The 24,297-nt window shown below is 38.5% G+C and overlaps 2 protein-coding genes across 4 annotated transcripts; both read right to left on the bottom strand.

Moving 5' to 3' along the window:
• Nucleotides 1–1,095: 1,095 nt before the first annotated feature.
• On the bottom strand, nucleotides 1,096–3,251 carry LOC141375704 (E3 ubiquitin-protein ligase RBBP6-like). Of its 2 annotated transcripts, XM_073910596.1 has the most exons (7): nucleotides 2,922–3,251; nucleotides 2,635–2,731; nucleotides 2,456–2,531; nucleotides 2,221–2,309; nucleotides 2,084–2,144; nucleotides 1,842–1,981; nucleotides 1,096–1,746 (listed from the first exon to the last, which is right to left on the bottom strand). In XM_073910596.1, the coding sequence occupies exons 1-7, from the start codon at nucleotides 3,079–3,081 to the stop codon at nucleotides 1,572–1,574; spliced, it is 798 nt and encodes a 265-aa protein (XP_073766697.1). In that variant the 5' UTR covers nucleotides 3,082–3,251; the 3' UTR covers nucleotides 1,096–1,571. The 2 variants fall into 2 exon arrangements, with proteins under 2 accessions (XP_073766697.1, XP_073766698.1); XM_073910597.1 differs by lacking the exon at nucleotides 2,084–2,144.
• A 7,814-nt stretch (nucleotides 3,252–11,065) lies between these two features.
• LOC141375706 (E3 ubiquitin-protein ligase RBBP6-like) lies at nucleotides 11,066–13,245 on the bottom strand. Of its 2 annotated transcripts, XM_073910601.1 has the most exons (7): nucleotides 12,916–13,245; nucleotides 12,626–12,722; nucleotides 12,447–12,522; nucleotides 12,212–12,300; nucleotides 12,075–12,135; nucleotides 11,833–11,972; nucleotides 11,476–11,737 (listed from the first exon to the last, which is right to left on the bottom strand). In XM_073910601.1, exons 1-7 carry the CDS (start codon nucleotides 13,073–13,075, stop codon nucleotides 11,563–11,565), a joined length of 798 nt encoding a protein of 265 aa, XP_073766702.1. In that variant the 5' UTR covers nucleotides 13,076–13,245; the 3' UTR covers nucleotides 11,476–11,562. The 2 variants fall into 2 exon arrangements, with proteins under 2 accessions (XP_073766703.1, XP_073766702.1); XM_073910602.1 differs by lacking the exon at nucleotides 12,075–12,135 and having other exon boundaries at nucleotides 11,066–11,737.
• Nucleotides 13,246–24,297: the final 11,052 nt, after the last annotated feature.

Genomic DNA, 24,297 nt, shown 5'->3' with positions numbered 1-24,297 from the left:
GAGAAAGGCCTTTTGAAAGATTTTGAAAGGCTGAAGAAAGAATATAACCTGGATAAATCTGATTTTTATAGATACCTTCAATTACGTAACCACTTTGAAAATAATATTAAAATTAAAACAGATCTGGATGACTCAATACTGAAAATTTTTATAGATGCCTACAAAGGCAGTGGGAGTAAAGGTATAATTTCAAAACTTTATAAAGGATTTAGATCGATTAAACCCCATTCAACAGAATATGTTAAAGAAAAATGGGAAAAGGAAAGTAATGCCATTATTACGGTGGAAGAATGGTTAGACATATGTAGATTTACATCAAAATGTACTAATTCACATATGTGGAGAGAATTTGGATGGAAATGTCTAATGAGATTTTTCATCACGCCAAAACAAAGAGCATACACCACAGGAAAGAACACTAAGTGCTGGAGACTATGCGGGTCTCAGGAACCTAATCACTGGCACATTTTTTGGGAATGTCCAGTAATAAAGCAATTTTGGGTAGAAGTACATGGAGTAATAGAAAACATACTTAATATTACACTACCCTTTCAATTTATAGTTATTTATTTTGGAAGCTCTGATATCCAAATATGTAAATCTGATAAATACTTACTTGATATTTTAATACTCGCAGCCAAAAAAGCAATTACAAGACACTGGTTACTTCCTGAATCCCCAACAACCCAAGAATGGCTAGAGATAGTATATAATATCTATGTGATGGAAAAAATTACATTCTCCCTTCGACTCCAAATTAATACATTTAGAAACATCTGGTCCAAGTGGACTGATTACGTTAGATTGCTCCATCCAATCTTCATAGAAATATAAAACTATTACTATCTAATTCCCATCCACATAACAAACATTTTTCAATTTACGACCCATTGCACTCCCCCTCTTAATCATCTTTTTAAATTAGTAATTCACAGTTGATAATAACCTAAAGTTGAATGAATAAATAAAGATTTGACCCTCTCTGACCTATGGAAATTTAGTATTGATATTATTTATGTTACCATTTTACTGTTATTTTCATATATTGTATTTGATGAAACCTTTATTTATTTTTTTTTTATTTTTTATTTTTTTGTGTTCTGTTACTTTAGAGTTTGTGAAAAAGAAAAATGTTAAGCAGTGGGAAATGTTTTCTCTTAAGTGGTATCATTGTACTGTGTTTATTGCTACTACAAATAAAAAGTTATAAAAAAAAAAAAAGAAAAACACGACTGAGCACTAATAGTGTACTCAACACTTTACACTGACATTTGAAGGATCACCTGACATTAAAGACTGAAGTAAGAACGCTGAAAAAAAACCATCAGATTTTAGCCCAGAAGAGTTTCTCTTTTCCTAAATTAAAGCAAAACTTCATGATATTGTGTTTATGAATTCATTCGTGTGTGTGTGTGTGTGTGTGTGTGTGTGTGTGTATGTGTGTGTTGCACTGCTGGAGTGAAGGTTAACCAGTCCACACAGTTCATGCGGCTATAATCTTTATTATCTTTTATTAATAAACTATGTACAATATTTACACGTCGGCTCCAGGTCTCTTGGATGAAGGTCTCTCAGCGACGTGGTCTCTTCTGGTCGCCGCGCGTCTCTGGTGAAGATGGGGAGCGGGACCGTTTCCCTCCGGCGTCCCGGACCGAAGATGCCGCACCTGCTGAGGACGAGGAGGGCAAAGGCTCGGTCTGGCAGGAGAAGGACGGCCTCTTTCTCTTCTCAGCAGCATAGGCCTCACTGAACAGATCGAGCGCAAACACACACAAGCAGACATCATGTGAGATTTGGACAAACACTAGAACATGCGGCTATGCCAAGTACAGTTTACTCACGCGTCTATGATGGGAATGACGTATCTGCCGCTGCCGTCTATCATGACTCCCTTTCGGTCTGGGTCGTCCACCTCCAACAGGAAGCTGCGGGGAATCCCTGTGCTCTTCCGGATGCGCTTGTGCGGCGCGGAGCGGCTGCCCTGTGAATTGAGGAGTGACAGTCAAACTCTGAGCAAACAATCTGACTGATGAGGACAAGAGCTCAAGTTCACAGCAACCGTGAGCTTGGAAAACCCAGTTACCACATTAGTGGGGCAGTGCCTAATGTGGTGTCCCGGGATCCCAAGCAGCCTCATGGCCTCACTAGTGAACATCAGAACCATGAGAATCAGCTCAGACATCTCTCACAAAGCAAACCTGTCAGTGTCTGAACGCTCACCTGCTGGAGTAGTAGCACAGGCTGGACTGGTACATCACCGCTTTCAGCTTGTCCTCCTCTGACGCCTTTGCCTCAGCCAGATTCTCAGTCTGTTTCACAGGCATTTGCACATTTGAATCTTTTTCACCCTCAACCCTTCAAACAATCTCAAATCTCCCTAAGAAGCTGAGTGCGTGTGCGTATATTGTGTGCTTTACATTGCGTTTTGCTATTGTGCTATTCATTTGTTCAATACCTTCAACAACTGCTCCAGTGAGAGGAGTGAAGGATCAGCTCTAGGTGAAGGTTCACGCCAGCGTCCAGCTTGATGTCTGCAAAACAAAGGAGCTTGTGTGACTAAAACACCAGGGACAGACCAGGAGTCTTCATATAACATCTAACAGAGGACGCGTGTGCTCATTTCACAGCACTCACCCAACAAATCTTCTGTTTGAGGACTTCAGTCCCGCCGCAGGGATCCGTCTGATGATGACCGACGTGTTTTTAGGGATGAGAGCATCATCTGTGTATTCTGACAGCAAAATAAAATCAGAATCAGCACATAATTATGGAGCACGGTATACTTTGAGAGCCATTAGCCTTTTAAAACAGCCAAAACATCCCTACATGTCAGCATCAGCACCACCTTACAGCTTCCAGAAGTGTCTGATGTAACGCATCTGTTAGCGTAGAACAGTTGAAGTGTCTTTTCCTCAACTCACCTTCATCAGTCTGGGCGTTGCTGATCTTCAGCTGGCAGAACTTCAGCCTCTTGCTCCTCATGATCTGCCGCTTCAGCTCCCCCGCGCTGATGTTGAGGCCTTCAAACTGGAGCGAGTCGTAGGTGAGTCGACTCTGGAACCTGTAGTGAACACAAGACATACTGAACACAAACACAAAGCACAGCGTAATAAAAAGGGTCAAACCTGAGTGATGGGAACAGCAGGCGATCAATCGACGTATCCAACGATCAATAATATCGATAATCTGGAAAAATTGTCACGGAGGACGCAGAGATCAGATGCCAATCGACACAGCCAGATTCAAACAACACCCACAGGACGGTTGTCATGGATGCTGATGATGAACACGTGACGCATGCGCTGTACAACTTCCGGCAATATTATCATTATTAATATTAATTTTATTGATAGTAGTAGTAAAATCATTGCGATAAGTATAATAAAATAAACAGCAGAACAGTTGGCCATCTCTGAATAATACACAGCGACGTTTCCCTGCACGAACGATTCAGGCCTTCGCCAAGAAGACTCGGGTGAGTCGATGATTCAGGGATTGATTCAACTGTCCGTTCATCCTATTGGCTTCTTTGGCTGAATGAATCGTTCAATGCTTTACTCAAATAAAGCGGCCTCTTGCTGCCACCTATTGGGGGTTTGCTTTTTTGTTTTCAAAAGTACTTTGACACTTTTTTAAAGGCACCTTTAAGTTCATTTTTGCACAAAAGCTCGTCTCTGTGCGTTCCAAATGGTTTGAAATTTCCTTAGCACATGGTTTTCTTGATGCGTTTGAAATTTTCAATGTAAATCCACTCGTACTTGCATTTGATCTTTATTATGCCTTAAAATCAAAACTATACTAAAGGTGTCTTATCCAAATGCAGATTTTCATTCAAAACGTTATGACAGAACCATATTACTTTACAGTGGCCCATGGATATATATATATATATATATATATATATGTGTGTGTGTGTGTGTGTGTGTGTTGCTTGTTTCTTATTTACCCATGCAGTGACTTTTAGGCATAAATACTATGTAGGCTTGCTAAAGGGTTGCATGAGAAATGTCATCATCGTGAGAGCTTGACTTTTTTTTTGTCGCTGCCTTTAGTTGTGGTGAAATGAGATGCATCATGTCGTTTATCTGTTTGTGCAGTCTGTACCTTCATTTCTGAATCATGTGGCATCGTACTTGAAGCCAAGTCATTTAGCCCAAGGCATAGTTGTCTTAGAATGAGTAGTTTGCTGATCAAATTCCACATTTTGATGAGGCAAAACACATCTTGGATGTTTTAATTACTATTTTAGGTGAAAAACAAAACAATGAGATTTGTGTAAAATCTAAAGTTAACCAAGTCCAGCCCGCCATCTTGTCCTGCCTCTCAGTTCTCTTAAGCCTTGGGCCGGCTCTGTGAAGTGGCCTCTTTTGGGCTCATCATTGAAGACCGGACGAGCTGCAACATTTCGTTCTGCCAGGTTCTGGGAGTAGATGAGCATGTCATCGGTCTAGACTATGGTCAACTTGTGAAGTTACTCATACACCTCCGCTCATGGCATATTACCATTAAAATGAAACTTTTCCAGCAGAATATGACGCTCTAAAAAAAAACTCCATCGGCACTGGTAACTATGAAAAACACGACTGAGCACTAATGGTACACTCAACAATTTACACTGACATTTGAAGGATCACCTGACATTAAAGACTGACGTAAGAACGCTGGAGGAACATCAAATTTTAACACGGAAGAGTTTTTTTTGTCTCTCTCAAATTAAAGCAATATTTCTTAATCTTGTTGTTTTTTTTTTTTTTTACTGTACAGTTGCCCCAGGTGTTTATCAGGTGTGATGCCTGCTCATCTGACCTTTGACCTCGGCACTCAACTGCTGCCAGTTTTCTTTCAATGCCATGAGATTTCTGAATTCTACATGCAGGAACCGATGCATTCCTTTTTTTTCCTTTTTTTTTTTTAAACAAAACAGATATGGCAGACACGGCCAAACATTGAAACTTTGGAGGGCATTGAGGGGAAAAAAAAGCACAATATCATCAAGGGGAATAAAAGGTTTGATCAAAGCGTGCGTTTACACACGTTCATTTAAATATGGACAAAACCAACATTGGGTTATTTTTGTTATTAGATTTAAAATGCACGGACCCTATTTGACCCAGTGTTCATATATACATATGTTTTTATGAATGAATATTTTTGCATATAAAAGATAATAAAAGACTGACTAGACAGATTAGATAGTTTAATAGACAGATTGACACGTGTAGTCATTCGTTCCTGTGTATTTGATGACTAGCTTCCAGCAGTATCTGGCTGCAGACTTGCATGCAATCTGAGACACAAAGCACTCAGCGGAGCTAGTGAGGTCACTGTGAGAGGCGGGGTTAGGGGTGCACACTCACTGACAGCCTAGATTTAGCCTGGTTTTAACCAAGCCGTCTATTAGACTTTTAACCCTTATGTATTGTTCATATTGTTCAAGTGGCTGTTTTTGCCCCCAATGACCTCCATTATAACTAAACTTGTTTTAATTGCAAAGCCATGACACCAGATAGTAACTCATTCTTTATTGTTGGTGGTTTCCCTGTTGGGATGAGATAAAATGAGTCATTTTTACTTTTGATGGTCAGTTGGCACCTTTAAACACCCCAAAAAAATGCTTGCTGGGATGGTACCAAGAGGCTGTGCTCACTTCTGGACAGAGGGGGTGTAGACTTGCAGCTAGTGCCGATAAGAGGTGCAGACGCTGAGGCTGTTCTGTATGCGAGTGTTGAGGTTTTGAAACATCAGCTGACAACGTGTAGGTAGAGAGTAGCAGGTTCTGGGAGTAGATGAGCTTGTCACCGGTGTAGACTCTGACCGACTTGTGAAGTTACTCACAAGACCTCCGCTTATGGGACATTACCATTCAAATGAAACGTTTCCAGCAGAATATGACGCTTTAAAAAACTCCATCGGCACTGGTAACTATGAAAAACACGACTGAGGGCATGCGCAACGGACGGTGATGGCTGCTTAGTGAAACGCGCTCTGCTTCAGATGTCCTTTTCTTTTATAAATATTCCTACTGAGCTTTAAACTGAGGTTTTAAGTATTCGCTTTTGTTAAGAGACGTCAGAGATGGCATCCAAACGAGAATTGCTACACTCGCCCTCCAAAAAACGACCTAAAGATGACGAACGCCTTCACGACGCCATTGCCGAGATGCTCGAACAACAACTGAGCGCTATAAAGCTAAGTATGTCTGCGATCGTTCGGGAGGAAATTTCAAAGATTTCTACACGTCTTAACTCCCTGGAAAATGATGTCAAAGCGGTCGGCGACAGACTGGATTATATGCAATCCACAGTGCGCGATATTAAAAAGGATTCGATTGCCAGCACGTCGCGTGTGGAGGAGCTACAGGAGAAGCTTTGGCTTTACGAAGACAAGGCCAGACAAAATAATCTAAGATTGGTGGGTTTACCTGAAGGCGCGGAAAGCAGCAATGCAATTCAGTTCCTGCAGACCCAGATTCCTAAGTGGCTGCCGGCCTTGCAAGGGAAGGTGATCGAGATTGAACGCGCACATCGCCTGTACGCGAACGAAGATTCCTCCAGAAAGAAAGCGCGCACTTTGATTTTCAAACTTCTCCGGTACAATGACAGGCAAGCGATTCTTAAGGAAGCCAGAAATTCTTCATCCCTAAATTACGAAGGAACCAAACTATGGTTCTTCCCCGATTACAGCAAGGGCACGTCTCAAAAAAGGAAAGTCATGTCAGAAAAAAGGAAACGTCTCCAACAGTTGGGCATTGAGTCTTTCTTGTTATACCCAGCAGTGGTGAAAGTGTTAAACGGCCGTGAGCAAATTCTCTTCAAAACACCCACAGATCTGGAGAAGTTCGTCTCATTGCTAAATGCCGACACTCCGATGGGAGAAAACCTGACGGCGCGATCAACTGACTAAATTTTGCCTCATATAAAGGGTGCTTACTACATATTTCAAGTAGGAATTTAAGTTGTATTACTGATATGGACATTTGATTAGGCGAGACACGGCTCCCTGGGTATAGCCGCGCAGCTCGAGCGCATGGCCTCGAATTTGTTTATTTTCCAGGCAGGTAAGAGAGACTGTATTCTCTCTCTACAGGCTGCCATTTATATTTTGTTTATTCTGTTTTTATTTAATTTAATCATTTCGTTGTTGTTAACAGGGTTTGCTTTTTCTTATTATATATTCAATTTGATGGTTCTCTGGGGTGACATTCTTGATTACATGTGTGCTATTTATGGGTTTAAAATGATCACTGTATCTGTTAAGTGTTTAATCTATGCGTTCTGTTATGAATGATATCAACGTGATATCGTGGAATGTCAATGGCTTGAATTCACCGGTAAAGAGAACAAAATGCCTGGATTATTTACATCGCAAGAGAGCCGATATAGCTCTCATACAAGAATCCCACTTCAGGGCCTCAGATGTTACTCGTTGTCAAAATAGACATTTTAAAATTATAGCCGCTTCATCTTACACTAGCGCTTCAAGAGGAGTGCTAATACTTCAAAATAGAAGATTCCCATTTATATTAGAGAAATCAGGGAGTGATGATCATGGGGCGATCACATATGTTTTGGGATCGTGGAATAGTTTAAAAATAGCTTTTGTTTCAGTCTATGCCCCAAATAAATTTGACACAGTTTTTTTTCCTTCGCTTACCAAGCTCCTCCTTAGCTTTGGTGACTACAATCTGGTAGTGGGTATGGATGCTAATGCAGTTGTCAATCCCTCTATTGATAAGTCTCTCTCCGCACCGTCCGCTGTACACAGTGACCAGTCTTCCCGGGCATTGAATGAGCTTATTTTGGATAATGACTTGTGTGATATCTGGAGGCTGCAGAATGAAAAATGTAGAGACTATACCTTTTATCCTTACCGACACAAGACATTTACAAGAATAGATTATATTCTTATATCAAAATATTTAATTCAGAGTGTAAATAACATAGGTATTCTCCCCATGCTCATTTCAGACCATTCGGCAGTAATTTGTAATTTATCACCCCCTACAGGATTTCAAAGGACAAAAAGGTGGCGCTTTAACACAACTCTGCTACTGAAAGATGATTTTATTAAACAGTTACGAGATAATCTGACCATGTTTCTTTCAGAAAACTCCAGTTCAGCAGTTAATCCGCAGATTTTATGGGAAACAACCAAGTGTTTTCTGAGAGGGAACTGTATATCATTTGCCTCCTATGAACATAGATCTAAAACTAAAGAATTAAATCATTTAGAAAAACAAATTAAAATAATAGAGAGAGACTTAAAGGAAACTTTTTCAGAACAGAAGAGCAGGATTTTAGGAAATTTAAAATCTGATTGCAATGCAATTTTATTAAGAAAGGCAGAATTTTTGATTCATCGCACCAAACAAAATTATTATTTTAATGCAGAACGACCCACTAAATTATTAGCTTTAAGGCTGAAACATAATGAGGCAACGTCATCAATAACAGCCATTAAGGATAGTATGGGCACCCTGCATACTGCTCCGGACAAGGTGAATGCTACATTCAAGAACTTCTATGAGCATCTTTACAGTTCCGAGGTGGGGATAGAGGATCAACAAACAATTGAATTTATATCAAAACTAAATCTCCCTTGCCTAAGTGATGAGCAACAGAAATTTTTAGACTCTCCAATTACATTAAGTGAAGTAAAAGAAGCTCTAGAGTCAATGAATAAAGGAAAGGCCCCGGGCCTAGATGGTCTACCCCCAGAGTTGTATTTGGTGATATGGGACTTGCTAGGACCACTCCTTCTAAATTCCTTAAATTTTGCAATAGATACAGGTTGTTTTCACAGAGATCAGAATACTGCCCTTATCTCACTGATTTTAAAAAAAGGGAAGGACCCCTTTAGCTGCTCTAGTTACAGGCCGATTTCACTAATCTGTACAGACACTAAGGTTTACGCAAAATTCTAGCCCGCCGTTTAGATCAAATTGCCGGTTCTATAATTTCCCATGACCAGACAGGCTTTCTTAAGGGTCGCTCTGCTATGGATAATGTCAGACGACTTTTAAATATCATGGACAAGTCCAAACTTACTGAGGATCAAAGTGCTATTCTCTCACTAGATGCAGAGAAAGCCTTTGACCGGGTCGAATGGACATATCTCTGGTCAGTTTTGAAGTGTCTGGGCTTTGGTCCAAATTTTATACATATGGTACAAACTCTGTATCGTAATTCAGCTGCAAGGGTGTCAACAGGGTTGAGCTGCTCAAGTGCTTTTCTGCTGGGCAGAGGCACAAGACAGGGCTGCCCATTGTCACCATTGTTGTTTGCCCTTTCGTTAGAGCCTTTGGCCCAGGCAATTCGTCAGGATCATGTAATCGCCCCTATCATTATAGATAATTCTAAACATCACATCTCTCTGTTCGCTGATGATATTCTACTATATATGTCAGATACTTCTACCTCTATTATTCAATGTCTTAAAATATTTAATGATTTTAGAAAAGTGAGTGGGTATAAGATTAACTGGGAGAAATCTGTACTAATGCCACTGTCGGGGAGAAGTGATATCACGTCAGTGCCCGCTTCAATTCCAGTTAATAGCGCATTTACATATACTTCCTTCACTTCAGGTGATGGTCAAACAAAACTATAGTTCCTTATTCAACAATATCAGACAGGACCTAGAGAGATGGGGCGCACTATTACTCTCTCTGCAAGGTAGGATTGCGATTATCAAAATGAATGTTCTACCTAGACTTCTATTTTTATTTACCATGATTCCTCTTTCTCCACATAAGACGTTTTTTAAAGAAATAAATTCCATTATAACTAAATTTATTTGGAACAACAAACGTCCTCGAATTAAACTTAAAACATTACAAAAAACACCTGCTAAAGGGGGGTTGGCAGTTCCTAACATTCAACTATATTTCTGGGCATGTCGACTGCGCAGTCTTAAGACTTGGTTGGAAGTAGATGCTGATATTGCTTGGCGTAACATTGAATCATCTGCTGTGCATCCACACCGACTACAAGATTTGTTATTTACGGGATTACCTAAAAGAAAGTAAAAAAAATTGATAATAGAATAGTGGTTGACTCCCTTAAAATATGGTATGATGTTTGCAAATTTACTGGATGCACCAACAAATTTACAAAAGAATCTCCGATTTGGAACAATTATCATTTACAATCTGGGGGTAAGCCCTTTATATATAAGCTGTGGTCAGATCAAGGTATTTCTGTGTTGGGTGATATCTTCGACAACCAGGGCTTGAGGTCTTTCCAGGATTTGAAAGAAGGTTACAATCTCCCCGGACATTCCTACTTTCTGTATTTAAGGCTGAGAAGTGCAATGCGCGCTTATGGAGTTCCGTGGAACTGTAATTTGGACAATCATCCATTGCGGGACTGTGTGAATTTCTCTCAGTCACGTGGATCAATCTCATGCATTTACAACAAACTTCTTAATTATGACTCTGTTGCACTCCCCATCATCACAATATGGGAAAAGGAACTGTCCTCTTACCAACTGAACTGGGACTAGATATGGGAAAGTATCCAGGTGATGTCTAAGAATCTTGCCCATCAACTCATACACTATAAACTGATCCACAAGGCTTATGCAACTCTATATGTGCTTCACCGCATGAAACGGTTTCCTACCCCTTTTTGTACACTGTGTAATTCAAACTCTGTGGGGACATACATGCATATGTTTTTTGAATGTCCACTTATCAGTACATTTTGGGATAAGGTATTTCAAACTACTTCAGAATTGTGTGAGATGTTCATTCCCAAATACCCTAATATCTGTTTATTGAATGATGATTATGATCTAAACCTAAACAATTCCCAACGCAGGATATTTCATACTGCACTAACTGCAGCCAAGAAAGTTATATTTAAAATATGGCATGAACCCTCATTTCCAGCGGATAAAATGTGGCTTATTGAACTAAAAAATATTGCACTGTTAGAACGTTCCACTGCAAGAATTAACAGAGCTAAACCCCATACAATCAAAGCATGGTCCGATTTTATTGAGAAAATTTCTTATATAATAACTAGTTAATTCTCACCCCAGAGTTTTTTTTTCTTTTTTTTCTGTGTATTGTTATTCATTTATTATTGTAATGTCTTTATTTTATTATTATTATTATTTGAAATTTCTTTATGTATTTTTATTTAATGCAAACCCTGGCTTGTATATAGTTGTTGCTAGCTATGTATGCTGGCTTTGTTCTGCAATAAATAAATAATCAAAAAAAAAAAACACGACTGAGCACTAATAGTGTACTCAACACTTTACACTGACATTTGAAGGATCACCTGACATTAAAGACTGAAGTAAGAACGCTGAAAAAAACCCATCAGATTTTAGCCCAGAAGAGTTTCTCTTTTCCTAAATTAAAGCAAAACTTCATGATATTGTGTTTATGAATTCATTCGTGTGTGTGTGTGTGTGTGTGTGTGTGTGTTGCACTGCTGGAGTGAAGGTTAACCAGTCCACACAGTTCATGCGGCTATAATCTTTATTATCTTTTATTAATAAACTATGTACAATATTTACACGTCGGCTCCAGGTCTCTTGGATGAAGGTCTCTCAGCGACGTGGTCTCTTCTGGTCGCCGCGCGTCTCTGGTGAAGATGGGGAGCGGGACCGTTTCCCTCCGGCGTCCCGGACCGAAGATGCCGCACCTGCTGAGGACGAGGAGGGCAAAGGCTCGGTCTGGCAGGAGAAGGACGGCCTCTTTCTCTTCTCAGCAGCATAGGCCTCACTGAACAGATCGAGCGCAAACACACACAAGCAGACATCATGTGAGATTTGGACAAACACTAGAACATGCGGCTATGCCAAGTACAGTTTACTCACGCGTCTATGATGGGAATGACGTATCGGCCGCTGCCGTCTATCATGACTCCCTTTCGGTCTGGGTCGTCCACCTCCAACAGGAAGCTGCGGGGAATCCCTGTGCTCTTCCGGATGCGCTTGTGCGGCGCGGAGCGGCTGCCCTGTGAATTGAGGAGTGACAGTCAAACTCGGAGCAAACAATCTGACTGATGAGGACAAGAGCTCAAGTTCACAGCAACCGTGAGCTTGGAAAACCCAGTTACCACATTAGTGGGGCAGTGCCTAATGTGGTGTCCCGGGATCCCAAGCAGCCTCATGGCCTCACTAGTGAACATCAGAACCATGAGAATCAGCTCAGACATCTCTCACAAAGCAAACCTGTCAGTGTCTGAACGCTCACCTGCTGGAGTAGTAGCACAGGCTGGACTGGTACATCACCGCTTTCAGCTTGTCCTCCTCTGACGCCTTTGCCTCAGCCAGATTCTCAGTCTGTTTCACAGGCATTTGCACATTTGAATCTTTTTCACCCTCAACCCTTCAAACAATCTCAAATCTCCCTAAGAAGCTGAGTGCGTGTGCGTATATTGTGTGCTTTACATTGCGTTTTGCTATTGTGCTATTCATTTGTTCAATACCTTCAACAACTGCTCCAGTGAGAGGAGTGAAGGATCAGCTCTAGGTGAAGGTTCACGCCAGCGTCCAGCTTGATGTCTGCAAAACAAAGGAGCTTGTGTGACTAAGACACCAGGGACAGACCAGGAGTCTTCATATAACATCTAACAGAGGACGCGTGTGCTCATTTCACAGCACTCACCCAACAAATCTTCTGTTTGAGGACTTCAGTCCCGCCGCAGGGATCCGTCTGATGATGACCGACGTGTTTTTAGGGATGAGAGCATCATCTGTGTATTCTGACAGCAAAATAAAATCAGAATCAGCACATAATTATGGAGCACGGTATACTTTGAGAGCCATTAGCCTTTTAAAACAGCCAAAACATCCCTACATGTCAGCATCAGCACCACCTTACAGCTTCCAGAAGTGTCTGATGTAACGCATCTAATGTTAGCGTAGAACAGTTGAAGTGTCTTTTCCTCAACTCACCTTCATCAGTCTGGGCGTTGCTGATCTTCAGCTGGCAGAACTTCAGCCTCTTGCTCCTCATGATCTGCCGCTTCAGCTCCCCCGCGCTGATGTTGAGGCCTTCAAACTGGAGCGAGTCGTAGGTGAGTCGACTCTGGAACCTGTAGTGAACACAAGACATACTGAACACAAACACAAAGCACAGCGTAATAAAAAGGGTCAAACCTGAGTGATGGGAACAGCAGGCGATCAATCGACGTATCCAACGATCAATAATATCGATAATCTGGAAAAATTGTCACGGAGGACGCAGAGATCAGATGCCAATCGACACAGCCAGATTCAAACAACACCCACAGGACGGTTGTCATGGATGCTGATGATGAACACGTGACGCATGCGCTGTACAACTTCCGGCAATATTATCATTATTAATATTAATTTTATTGATAGTAGTAGTAAAATCATTGCGATAAGTATAATAAAATAAACAGCAGAACAGTTGGCCATCTCTGAATAATACACAGCGACGTTTCCCTGCACGAACGATTCAGGCCTTCGCCAAGAAGACTCGGGTGAGTCGATGATTCAGGGATTGATTCAACTGTCCGTTCATCCTATTGGCTTCTTTGGCTGAATGAATCGTTCAATGCTTTACTCAAATAAAGCGGCCTCTTGCTGCCACCTATTGGGGGTTTGCTTTTTTGTTTTCAAAAGTACTTTGACACTTTTTTAAAGGCACCTTTAAGTTCATTTTTGCACAAAAGCTCGTCTCTGTGCGTTCCAAATGGTTTGAAATTTCCTTAGCACATGGTTTTCTTGATGCGTTTGAAATTTTCAATGTAAATCCACTCGTACTTGCATTTGATCTTTATTATGCCTTAAAATCAAAACTATACTAAAGGTGTCTTATCCAAATGCAGATTTTCATTCAAAACGTTATGACAGAACCATATTACTTTACAGTGGCCCATGGATATATATATATATATATATATATATATGTGTGTGTGTGTGTGTGTGTGTGTTGCTTGTTTCTTATTTACCCATGCAGTGACTTTTAGGCATAAATACTATGTAGGCTTGCTAAAGGGTTGCATGAGAAATGTCATCATCGTGAGAGCTTGACTTTTTTTTTGTCGCTGCCTTTAGTTGTGGTGAAATGAGATGCATCATGTCGTTTATCTGTTTGTGCAGTCTGTACCTTCATTTCTGAATCGTGTGGCATCGTACTTGAAGCCAAGTCATTTAGCCCAAGGCATAGTTGTCTTAGAATGAGTAGTTTGCTGATCAAATTCCACATTTTGATGAGGCAAAACACATCTTGGATGTTTTAATTACTATTTTAGGTGAAAAACAAAACAATGAGATTTGTGTAAAATCTAAAGTTAACCAAGTCCAGCCCGCCATCTTGTCCTGCCTCTCAGTTCTCTTAAGCCTTGGGCCGGCTCTGTGAAGTGGCCTCTTTTGGGCTCATCATTGAAGACCGGACGAGCTGCAACATTTCGTTCTGCCAGGTTCTGGGAGTAGATGAGCATGTCATCGGTCTAGACTATGGTCAACTTGTGAAGTTACTCATACACCTCCGCTCATGGCATATTACCATTAAAATGAAACTTTTCCAGCAGAATATGACGCTCTAAAAAAAAAAAACTCCATCGGCACTGGTAACTATGAAAAACACGACTGAGCACTAATGGTACACTCAACAATTTACACTGACATTTGAAGGATCACCTGACATTAAAGACTGACGTAAGAACGCTGGAGGAACATCAAATTTTAACACGGAGGAGGCGTGTCAAAATGGCGCTCTGAGCACACGCTTGTTTGAGAGGCTCCCGATCCCAAACTTTATTTTGGAAGTTCTACTGAATTGTGAGAAATTTATTTTGATTGGTTTGTGTTTTTTACTACCTAAGGGATCTCAATCACAGTAATGGGTGGTTCTGAAAAGAGAAAAAATTTGAAGAAGTCCGGGAAAACAGTGTCGAGCACAGCTGCTAATTCTAGCTCTCCTAGCAAAACGGCCTGTAACTCGCTTGAATCGCAAGGATGTGATTATGCTTCCGCTGTCGGGGTTTTGAAAAATAACATGCACGACTATGTTGAGCAAAACGATGATTCTGTGCTTATGCTCATGGAGGAAGTAATCCCGCCGCTACCCGACACGCTGATAGTTGAAAACTCCCGGATAATCAAAGACATGAAAGAAGAGGTCGGCAAGAACACAGAAAAAATCTCTAGTGTGTTGGAAACTATTGATTTCATCTGCAACGAGGTTAAAGATCTGAAACAAAGAGTTGATTTCATTGACTCGCGCACAAAGAAAGAAGAAATTAATTCCACTGAACGAGAACAACGCCTGGCGCATTTAGAAACCTACACTCGTCGATGGAATCTGAGGATCCACGGAATTCCTGAGAAAGATAAAGAAAATGTCCGTCAGGAGATTATTGACGTGTGCCAACAGATTCTTCCTCAGTTTAAGGAGAAATTTCCTGATGTCATTGATGTGGCACACCGTCTTGGCCGTGTTCACCCACACAGCAAGGGCCGTGGTATTCTCTTCCGATTTACATCGCGCTTTTACCGAGATGCAGTTTGGCGTGCTGCAAAGGATGCTGACTTTCTGACAAAAAATCGTTTGAAAAACACGGAGGACTTGTCATCAGCTGATCGAGCAAAAAGATTGAAGCTGTGGCCAATAATTGAAAAAGCTCGAAAAGAGAACAAGCGAGCGTTCTTCGTGGGCGGACGCGCTTTTGTGGATGGTACAGAGATTTTTCCTCCTACATAAAAACTAAAGTTTGGACTTGATATGATCCATCTTCATTGCTTTTTGGCGGTGCTATAGTATGGACTGCAGCTCTTATAAAACTTTTTTTTTTCTCTTTTTCTCCACCTCGAAGATACCTGATTTTCTCATACTTCAAAAGTTCAGTTCAAACTAATTATAAAGGGATTGTTGTCCTCATCCCTTCCGATTTAAGGTTTGACCATTTGGTTTTCCATTATAGTGATATTCTCTCTTTGTAGTAATTCTTAGGTCTTGTTCCTGTTTCCAGTGTTTTGTTCTTATCCTTCTTGTTTCTTTTTATGTCCTTGTCTATTGTCTCTTTAAATTGTAGAGGGCTACGCAACATTCTTAAACGAAAAACAGTTTTTTTATTTCTTAAACGTTTTGAAACAGATTTTTGCTTTCTTCAAGAATCTCATTCAACCGTACAAGAAGTTAATTTATGGAGATCACAATGGGGGTCAGAAATTTGGGTGTCCCATGGAAATGAACATTCTGCCGGAGTTTGTATTTTAAAAAATAATTTTAGTGGAAACATTTTGGCTAGTGATTGTGATATTAATGGTCATTTCATTTTACTAGCTTTACAGTTTGCTAACCTAACATATGTTATTGCCAATATTTATGGTTATAATTCTCCAAAAGATAATAAGTTTTTTTTTGTAAATTAGAAACTCAATTATCTAAAATGTTAACTAAATATCCAAACTCTTATTTAATTATTGGTGGTGACTTTAATGTTGTGTTTAATAACACATTAGATAGATGGCCCCCCCATCCCACCTGTATTAATAATGATTATTTCTTTTCTTTTGTACAAAAGTTTTCTGTTGTTGATGTGTGGCGAGAAACTCATCCTTTACAAAAAGTTTTCACTTGGAACAATAACTCACTTTCTAATCAATCCCGTCTTGACTTTTGGTTAACTTCAGCTGAATTATCAAACATAAAAACGGATATTATTCCCTCTTTATTTTCTGATCATAAAGCCATTATTATCTATGTACCAATATCTTCTACTCCCCCACATAAAAGATCCTCATACTGGAAACTTAATAATTCAATTTTAAAACACAATGAAGTTCAAACTAAAATTGATTATTTAATTTCTTCTTATTGGGATAAAGCTAATAAAGAAAATTTATTTTGTAGCAATTGGGAACTTCTTAAATTTGACATTGGCAAATACTGTAGAAATTATTGTAGTCTATTAGCAAAAACTCGAAAAAAAAAAGAAGATCAAATTATGGCTAGAATATCTGTATTATCACATAAAAATGTAGAGGATCTTACCGACACAGAGAGATCTGAATTTATAGATCAGAAACATCTTTTAGAAGATATATATAAACAAAAAGCTGAAGGTGCCTTCATAAGGTCTCGTCGAAAATGGCTAGAAGAGGGTGAGCAGAACTCTGCATATTGTTTTAGGCTAGAAAGGCAGCGAGTTAAATATTCTATTCAAAAACGACGTATTGACGGGAATATATCTGAGGACCTCAAAACAATTGCAGAATTTTGTGCCAGATTTTATAAAGATTTATACTCTTCTAAATTTTGTCAGGCATCCGCCACACATTTTTTTGATTCGTTATCCAACATAAATAAAATCAGTTCTGAAGAGAGTCTTCTGTGTGATGCTCCTATTAGTCTTACTGAAATTGCTGAGACAATTGATCATCTCAAATAAAATAAATCCCCTGGAACTGATGGGTTGTCTGCAGAAATTTAAAAAAAAACTGGCTCCTTTTTTACACAAAATGTTTTTAGAAAGTATTGAGAATTTAATGCTCCCTCCTACTTTATGTCAGGGTCTAATAACTCTAATACCCAAGTCCAATAGAGACCCCCTTTTAATAGAAAACTGGCGTCCAATCTCCTTATTGAACACTGACTATAAAATGATTGCCCTAGTCTTAGCAAAAAGATTAAAATCTATTCTAAATAGTATAATAGATGAGTGCCAATCAGGTTTTATACCCCAGAGACATATATCTAATAATATCCGCTTGATTTTAGATTTATTGGATTATTCAGATCTTATTTCTACTGACAGTTTTATTCTTTTTTTGGATTATTATAAAGCATTTGATTGCCTAGAACATGATTTTATATTACAGGCCCTGCGTAAACTTGGTTTTGGTAGTTTTTTCTGTAATTGTATAAAAATGTTTTATAATAATGGAAATAGTTCTATTCGGCTTTACAATGGCACTTCTCCCAGATTTGATTTAAAGCGTGGTGTAAGACAAGGATGCCCCATTTCCGCATATCTGTTCTTAATTGCTACACAATTTTTAAGTTTACATATTAAAGAAAGTCCTCTTAAAGGAATTTCTGTCGCTGGAACAGAATTGATAATCAGCCAGTTAGCTGATGATAGTGCGTTGTTTTAAAAGATGTCTCTCAGATCCCAATTGCTTTAAAGTCTCTTCAGTTTTTTACTAATGCTTCTGGCCTTCAGCTTAATATTGATAAGTGTGAGTTGCTTCCGATTAAAAAATGTGTTGCCACCTCTATTTATAATATTCCTGTCAAAGAGAATGTAAAATATTTAGGAATTAGAATAACAAAAGACATAAAACTAAGATGTAAGGAAAACTTTGACCCTATATTAGAAAAAACAAAAAAAAAATTTAATGTTTGGTTACTAAGAGATTTATCTTTAAAAGGTAGGACTTTACTTACAAAAGCTGAAGGCATCTCTAGGTTATCCTATGCGGCTCATTCTTTATTTGTAGATAAACCGACCTGTAAATTGATTGATGTAATGCTGTTTAAATTTCTTTGGAAGAATAAAACGCACTATGTTAGAAAATCAGTTATTTTAAATTCCTATAATAAGGGTGGCTTAAACTTCATAGATTTTGATTCACTTAATAATACCTTAAAAATAAATTGGCTTAAACGCTTTCTCCACAATCAATCTTCTATTTGGAATGTAATTCCTAATTATATTTTTTCTCAATTAGGAGGCATTGACTTTTTATTAATGTGTAATTTCTCAATTAACAAACTGCCTATCAAACTTTCCAATTTTCATCAGCAAATGCTTCAGGCTTGGAAACTTGTTTATAAGCACAATTTCTCGCCACACAATTTTTTAATTTGGAACAATTGTAATATTTTGTATAAGAGGAAATCGATATTCTTTAATAATTGGTTCAGTAACGGTGTGATATTAGTAAAGCAGTTATTTGACAGTAATGGTAATTTATTTACTTACTCTGTTTTTACTGCAAGATATAGTCTTGACATATGTAAAAAAGAATTTAATATAGTTTGTAAGGCCATCTCCTCTGAAATCTGTATGCTTTTTAGAAATAATAATAATAATAATTCATTGATTTCTGCTTGTTCCCTTAGTCCTGATTCTACTGCTGTTGGTTCTATTTGTTTTTCCACTAAAAAATCCAATCATAAAATCAGATCTTTATTTTTAGACCTTATCATCACAAATCCTTCTTCTATTTCTTATTGGAACAACCTATTTGATGATATTAAATGGTCGTATGTCTGGTCGCTCCCCCAGAAATTTTTTTTAACAAATAAAAATATCTTTTAAAATTATTCACAGGTTTTATCCCGTTAAACAATTTTTACAAAAATTCAAAAATGACATTGACATCTCTTGCACTTTCTGTGAAACCTCTTCTGAATCTGTTGCTCACTTGTTTTGGGAGTGTCCCACTGTTAAATCTTTTTGGTCTGATGTAAACTCTTTAATTGTCCAAAAGGTTTGTGGTGATTTTTCTTTAAGCTATCGTCATGTTATTTTGGGGCTATATATTAAAGGAAAAGAATTCCTTAATGCAACTTTTTGCATAAACCTCATTTTATTTATTGGAAAGTTTTTTATACACAAATGCAAATATACTCATAGTAAGCCTAATTTTTTATTTTTTAAACGAGAACTAGCTCTTTATTTAAAAAACATCATAGACTCTCACAATAAGAAAGCTATTAAAACTTCTAAAATATGTGGTTTATTTAATATTCTGCAATAATTTAATTTTTCTTTATGTGCCCTTAATTATTTATTTTTCTTCTTCTTTTCTCTCTCTTGTTCCCTTTAATTTCTTTTACAGTTATTATATTTGTTCTAAATTTGTTACAATCCACTTTTTTCAAAAAGTAATATTTCTATTGATTGTACTATACTTCTTTCAGTTTTGTATCGGTATTTGTTGTAATGTAATGTTACTATTGCAATAAAAAAAAAAAAATATTTCAAAAAAAAAAAAAAAATCAAATTTTATCACGGAAGAGTTTTTTTTGTCTCTCTCAAATTAAAGCAATATTTCTTAATCTTGTTGTTTTTTTGTTTTGTTTTTTTACTGTACAGTTTCCCCAGGTGTTTATCAGGTGTGATGCCTGCTCATCTGACCTTTGACCTCGGCACTCAACTGCTGCAAGTTTTCTTTCAATGCCATGAGATTTCTGAATTCTACATGCAGGAACCGATGCATTCTTTTTTTTCCTTTTTTTTTTTTTAAACAAAACTGATATGGCAGACACGGCCAAACATTGAAACTTTGGAGGGCATTGAGGGGAAAAAAAAGCACAATATCATCAAGGGGAATAAAAGGTTTGATCAAAGCGTGCGTTTACACACGTTCATTTAAATATGGACAAAACCAACATTGGGTTATTTTTGTTATTAGATTTAAAATGCACGGACCCTATTTGACCCAGTGTTCATATATACATATGTTTTTATGAATGAATATTTTTGCATATAAAAGATAATAAAAGACTGACTAGACAGATTAGATAGTTTAATAGACAGATTGACACTTGTAGTCATTCGTTCCTGTGTATTTGATGACTAGCTTCCAGCAGTATCTGGCTGCAGACTTGCATGCAATCTGAGACACAAAGCACTCAGCGGAGCTAGTGAGGTCACTGTGAGAGGCGGGGTTAGGGGTGCACACTCACTGACAGCCTAGATTTAGCCTGGTTTTAACCAAGCCGTCTATTAGACTTTTAACCCTTATGTATTGTTCATATTGTTCAAGTGGCTGTTTTTGCCCCCAATGACCTCCATTATAACTAAACTTGTTTTAATTGCAAAGCCATGACACCAGATAGTAACTCATTCTTTATTGTTGGTGGTTTACCTGTTGGGATGAGATAAAATGAGTCATTTTTACTTTTGATGGTCAGTTGGCACCTTTAAACACCCCAAAAAAATGCTTGCTGGGATGGTACCAAGAGGCTGTGCTCACTTCTGGACAGAGGGGGTGTAGACTTGCAGCTAGTGCCGATAAGAGGTGCAGACGCTGAGGCTGTTCTGTATGCGAGTGTTGAGGTTTTGAAACATCAGCTGACAACGTGTAGGTAGAGAGTAGCAGGTTCTGGGAGTAGATGAGCTTGTCACCGGTGTAGACTTTGACCGACTTGTGAAGTTACTCACAAGACCTCCGCTTATGGGACATTACCATTCAAATGAAACGTTTCCAGCAGAATATGACGCTTTAAAAAACTCCATCGGCACTGGTAACTATGAAAAACACGACTGAGAGAGGACTTCCGGTTGCGCCACCGACAGGATGACTGCTTAATCTTCGAGCTCGCCGACGGTTAACAAAATAACCCCCTAAAACCTGATTTTGTGAAACTTTGGGAGTATTAAAGTAATGATGGAGAAAGGGGTCACCACAAGGAGCAAAATAACATCGAATGTATCAGAAAACAACCCTGAAACAAGTCAAGTAACGTTAAACAGAAGCCGTTCCCGGACACCATCACCTCATGGCGAAGAGGGCCCCGAGGTCAGTCTGCGGTGTATTCTCATCGAACTTCGAGAATTCAGAAAGGATAACATGGAGCAGTTTGACGAATTCAAACAGGAATTAAAAAGAACGAACGATAGACTGGAAGAGGCTGAGGAAAGAATTGAAGAGACCGAGACCACGCTACAATTAGCATCGACGCTAATCAAACGCCTCATACAGCGCCAAGCTAATCTGGAAGCCAGAGTGCTCGATCAGGAAGGACAGGCACGCAGAGATAATCTAAGGATTTACGGTATACCTGAAGACAAGGAAGGCACAGACATGATCGAGTTTCTAAATAATTTGCTGAAAAACGCATTGGACTTACCCCGGGACCGTGAACTTGGAATTGAACGAGCACATCGAGCGTTACAACCGAAACCCAGTAACCCGGAGGCAAAGCCACGCTCAATAGTAGTGAAATTTTCGAGCTACCGGACGAAAGAAGAAGTGCTTCGAAAGGCCTGGCAGAGAAAAAAGGTGTATTTTAATGACACTCGTTTCTTCGTAGACCACGACTTCCCTTTAGAGGTGCTTAAAAAGCGAGGAGAGTATGTCGAAGTCAAGAAAGTATTGAAGGAGAAGCAAATAAAATTCCAGACCCCATACCCGGCAAGGATGCGTGTTTTCTATGAGGATGGCACCCAACTGTACCAGAGTGCGACGGAGGCAACGAAAGACTTGGTCAAGCGTGGATTTACGGTCGCGGTGGTGAAACCTTCCGTGGCAATAGAACAGGAGGAAATTACAACTAAACAACTAACCACCTGGCAACCGGTACTGAAACGACGGGACCGGGGAGAAGATCAGAGATACGGAGAGGTGGCCGGTGACGCACAACCCAAAAAAGCTTCCCGCAGTCAGTATAAGGAGAAGCTTAAGCAATTTAGAAAATGAACAAAAACGGAATTCTATACATCTAATCCAGGAAAACAGCTAAGATCTCATATGTCTTTCACACCAATATTTTATCCTATCTGACTGTTTTTGAAACAATCATCTGAATGAATAACGTTATATTCCTAATTGCGTTCGAATAATGTTTGAAAATGTCGGTACTTGATTATTGACTGTCATCCGAGGATAATTTTCTTTTGGAGTTAGACTTTTTTTTTGTGTTGTCTGGACTAATTTACGACCAATTAATAGGGCCCCACTTCTTGAATAAAGTGGACATTTCCCTTACGGAGGCTTAAAACGCAGTAAGCCCCATAAGGCTCTTTAGAATCGAGCCTCTACACCGGAAGCAACTGTTCTTGTTAGTTACGGTGGTGTAATGTTCTTTAAAATTGTTCTAATTTGGTATCAGTTTAGTATCTATAATTTAAGAGAGGCAATGTCAAAATATACACTACGGTCAATAAGAGAGACGCAGAGGGGAACTAAGTTGGTTAGTAAACTACAAAAATATGAATAAAGGTAATCTTAAAGTTATTACATTTAATGTAAATGGAGTGTTGAATCCAGCTAAGAGGAGTCAAATACTGTTAAAAATGAAAAAAGAAAATGCAGGGATAGTGTTGTTACAAGAGACACACCTTACACCAATAGAACATGAAAAATTAAAGAGAATGGGATTTTCCAAAGTGTATTATTCTTCTTACAAATCAGGACATATCAGGAGTAGCAATATTAATTTCGCAAAAAATACCATTTGAACACCTCTCAGAAATTTCAGACAAGGAAGGGAGATATATTTCAGTAACAGGGAAAGTTGAAGATATTAATATAACTGTATGTAATGTATATGCTCCCCCAGGAAGCAAGTTATCTTTCTATAGGAAAATAATTGACTTAATGATAGAAGGCAAAGGAATTGTTATATGTGGTGGAGATTGGAATATCCGTCTTAATCCAAATCTAGATTCATCAAAAAACTCTAAACTCACACCCCTACATAAAAAAATAAAAATTGTAATGAATGAGCTAGGTATAGTAGATCTCTGGAGAGATCTTTATCCAACAGGCCGTGACTACACTTTTTACTCAAACCCCCATGATGTATACTCACGAATAGATTATTTTTTTGTACTCAAGCGAGATCGACATAGAGTACAAACCTGTGATATTGGAACGATTGACCTATCTGATCACGCCCCTCTCTCTTGTACTATACATATTAGAGATAATCCAGGAAGAACATTGTGGAGATTAAATACAAATATGCTGAATAATCAACAATTTCAAACTCAAATTAAGGAAGATATAAAGTTATTTTTTACAGAGAATGATAATGGAGAAGTTAACCCAGCCATATTATGGGATACATTAAAAGCAGTCATTAGAGGTAGAATCATATCACTATGTGCTCAAGAAAAGAAACAAAAACGATTAAAATTAACAAACCTTAATGAAGAACTAAAAGATCTGGAATTACAACATAAGAAGGAAAAAAAATCTGATTTAATGACTAAAATAAAGAAAATCAGAAACGAGATAAATTTAATATATGCACAAGAAATTGAAAGAAAGATTAATTTTACAAAACAAAAATACTATGAATCTGGTCCAAAGGGCACTAAATTGTTAGCAAGAAGGATGCAAAAACAACAAATTGAGAGATCAATATACAAAATAAGGGATTTGAATTCTAAAAATACACTACACAAACAACATGAAATACAAAAGACTTTTAAAAACTATTACGAGCTCTTGTATACTCAGCCACATTTAAAGAACGCCCAACAAATAGAACAATTTCTCGATTCTATCAACCTACCAGTTGTAACAGAAGAACAAAATAAAATATTAACTGCTGAAATAACTGAAACTGAATTAGTCAACGCTATTTCTAATCTTAAATCAAATAAGTCACCTGGCCCCGAC

Source organism: Danio rerio, chromosome 8, assembly GCF_049306965.1.
Source record: "Danio rerio strain Tuebingen ecotype United States chromosome 8, GRCz12tu, whole genome shotgun sequence".
Classification (NCBI taxonomy): Eukaryota; Metazoa; Chordata; class Actinopteri; order Cypriniformes; family Danionidae; genus Danio; species Danio rerio.
The sequence above is the reverse complement of the archived record's forward strand: the minus strand, read 5'-3'. Positions and strand labels throughout refer to the sequence as shown.

Bases quoted from the DNA above. Each gene is read 5' to 3' on its own strand.
- LOC141375706 (XM_073910601.1), bottom strand. From the start codon at position 13,075: ATGTCTTGTGTTCACTACAGGTTCCAGAGTCGACTCACCTACGACTCG. The intron at 12,523-12,625 runs GTGAGTGCTGTG...TTTGTTTTGCAG, and splicing joins TCAAACAGAAGATTTGTTGG to ACATCAAGCTGGACGCTGGC. The intron at 11,738-11,832 runs GTGAGTAAACTG...CGATCTGTTCAG, and splicing joins GTCATTCCCATCATAGACGC to TGAGGCCTATGCTGCTGAGA.
- LOC141375704 (XM_073910596.1), bottom strand. From the start codon at position 3,081: ATGTCTTGTGTTCACTACAGGTTCCAGAGTCGACTCACCTACGACTCG. The intron at 2,145-2,220 runs GTGAGCGTTCAG...GATGTTCACTAG, and splicing joins CTGTGCTACTACTCCAGCAG to TGAGGCCATGAGGCTGCTTG. The intron at 1,747-1,841 runs GTGAGTAAACTG...CGATCTGTTCAG, and splicing joins GTCATTCCCATCATAGACGC to TGAGGCCTATGCTGCTGAGA.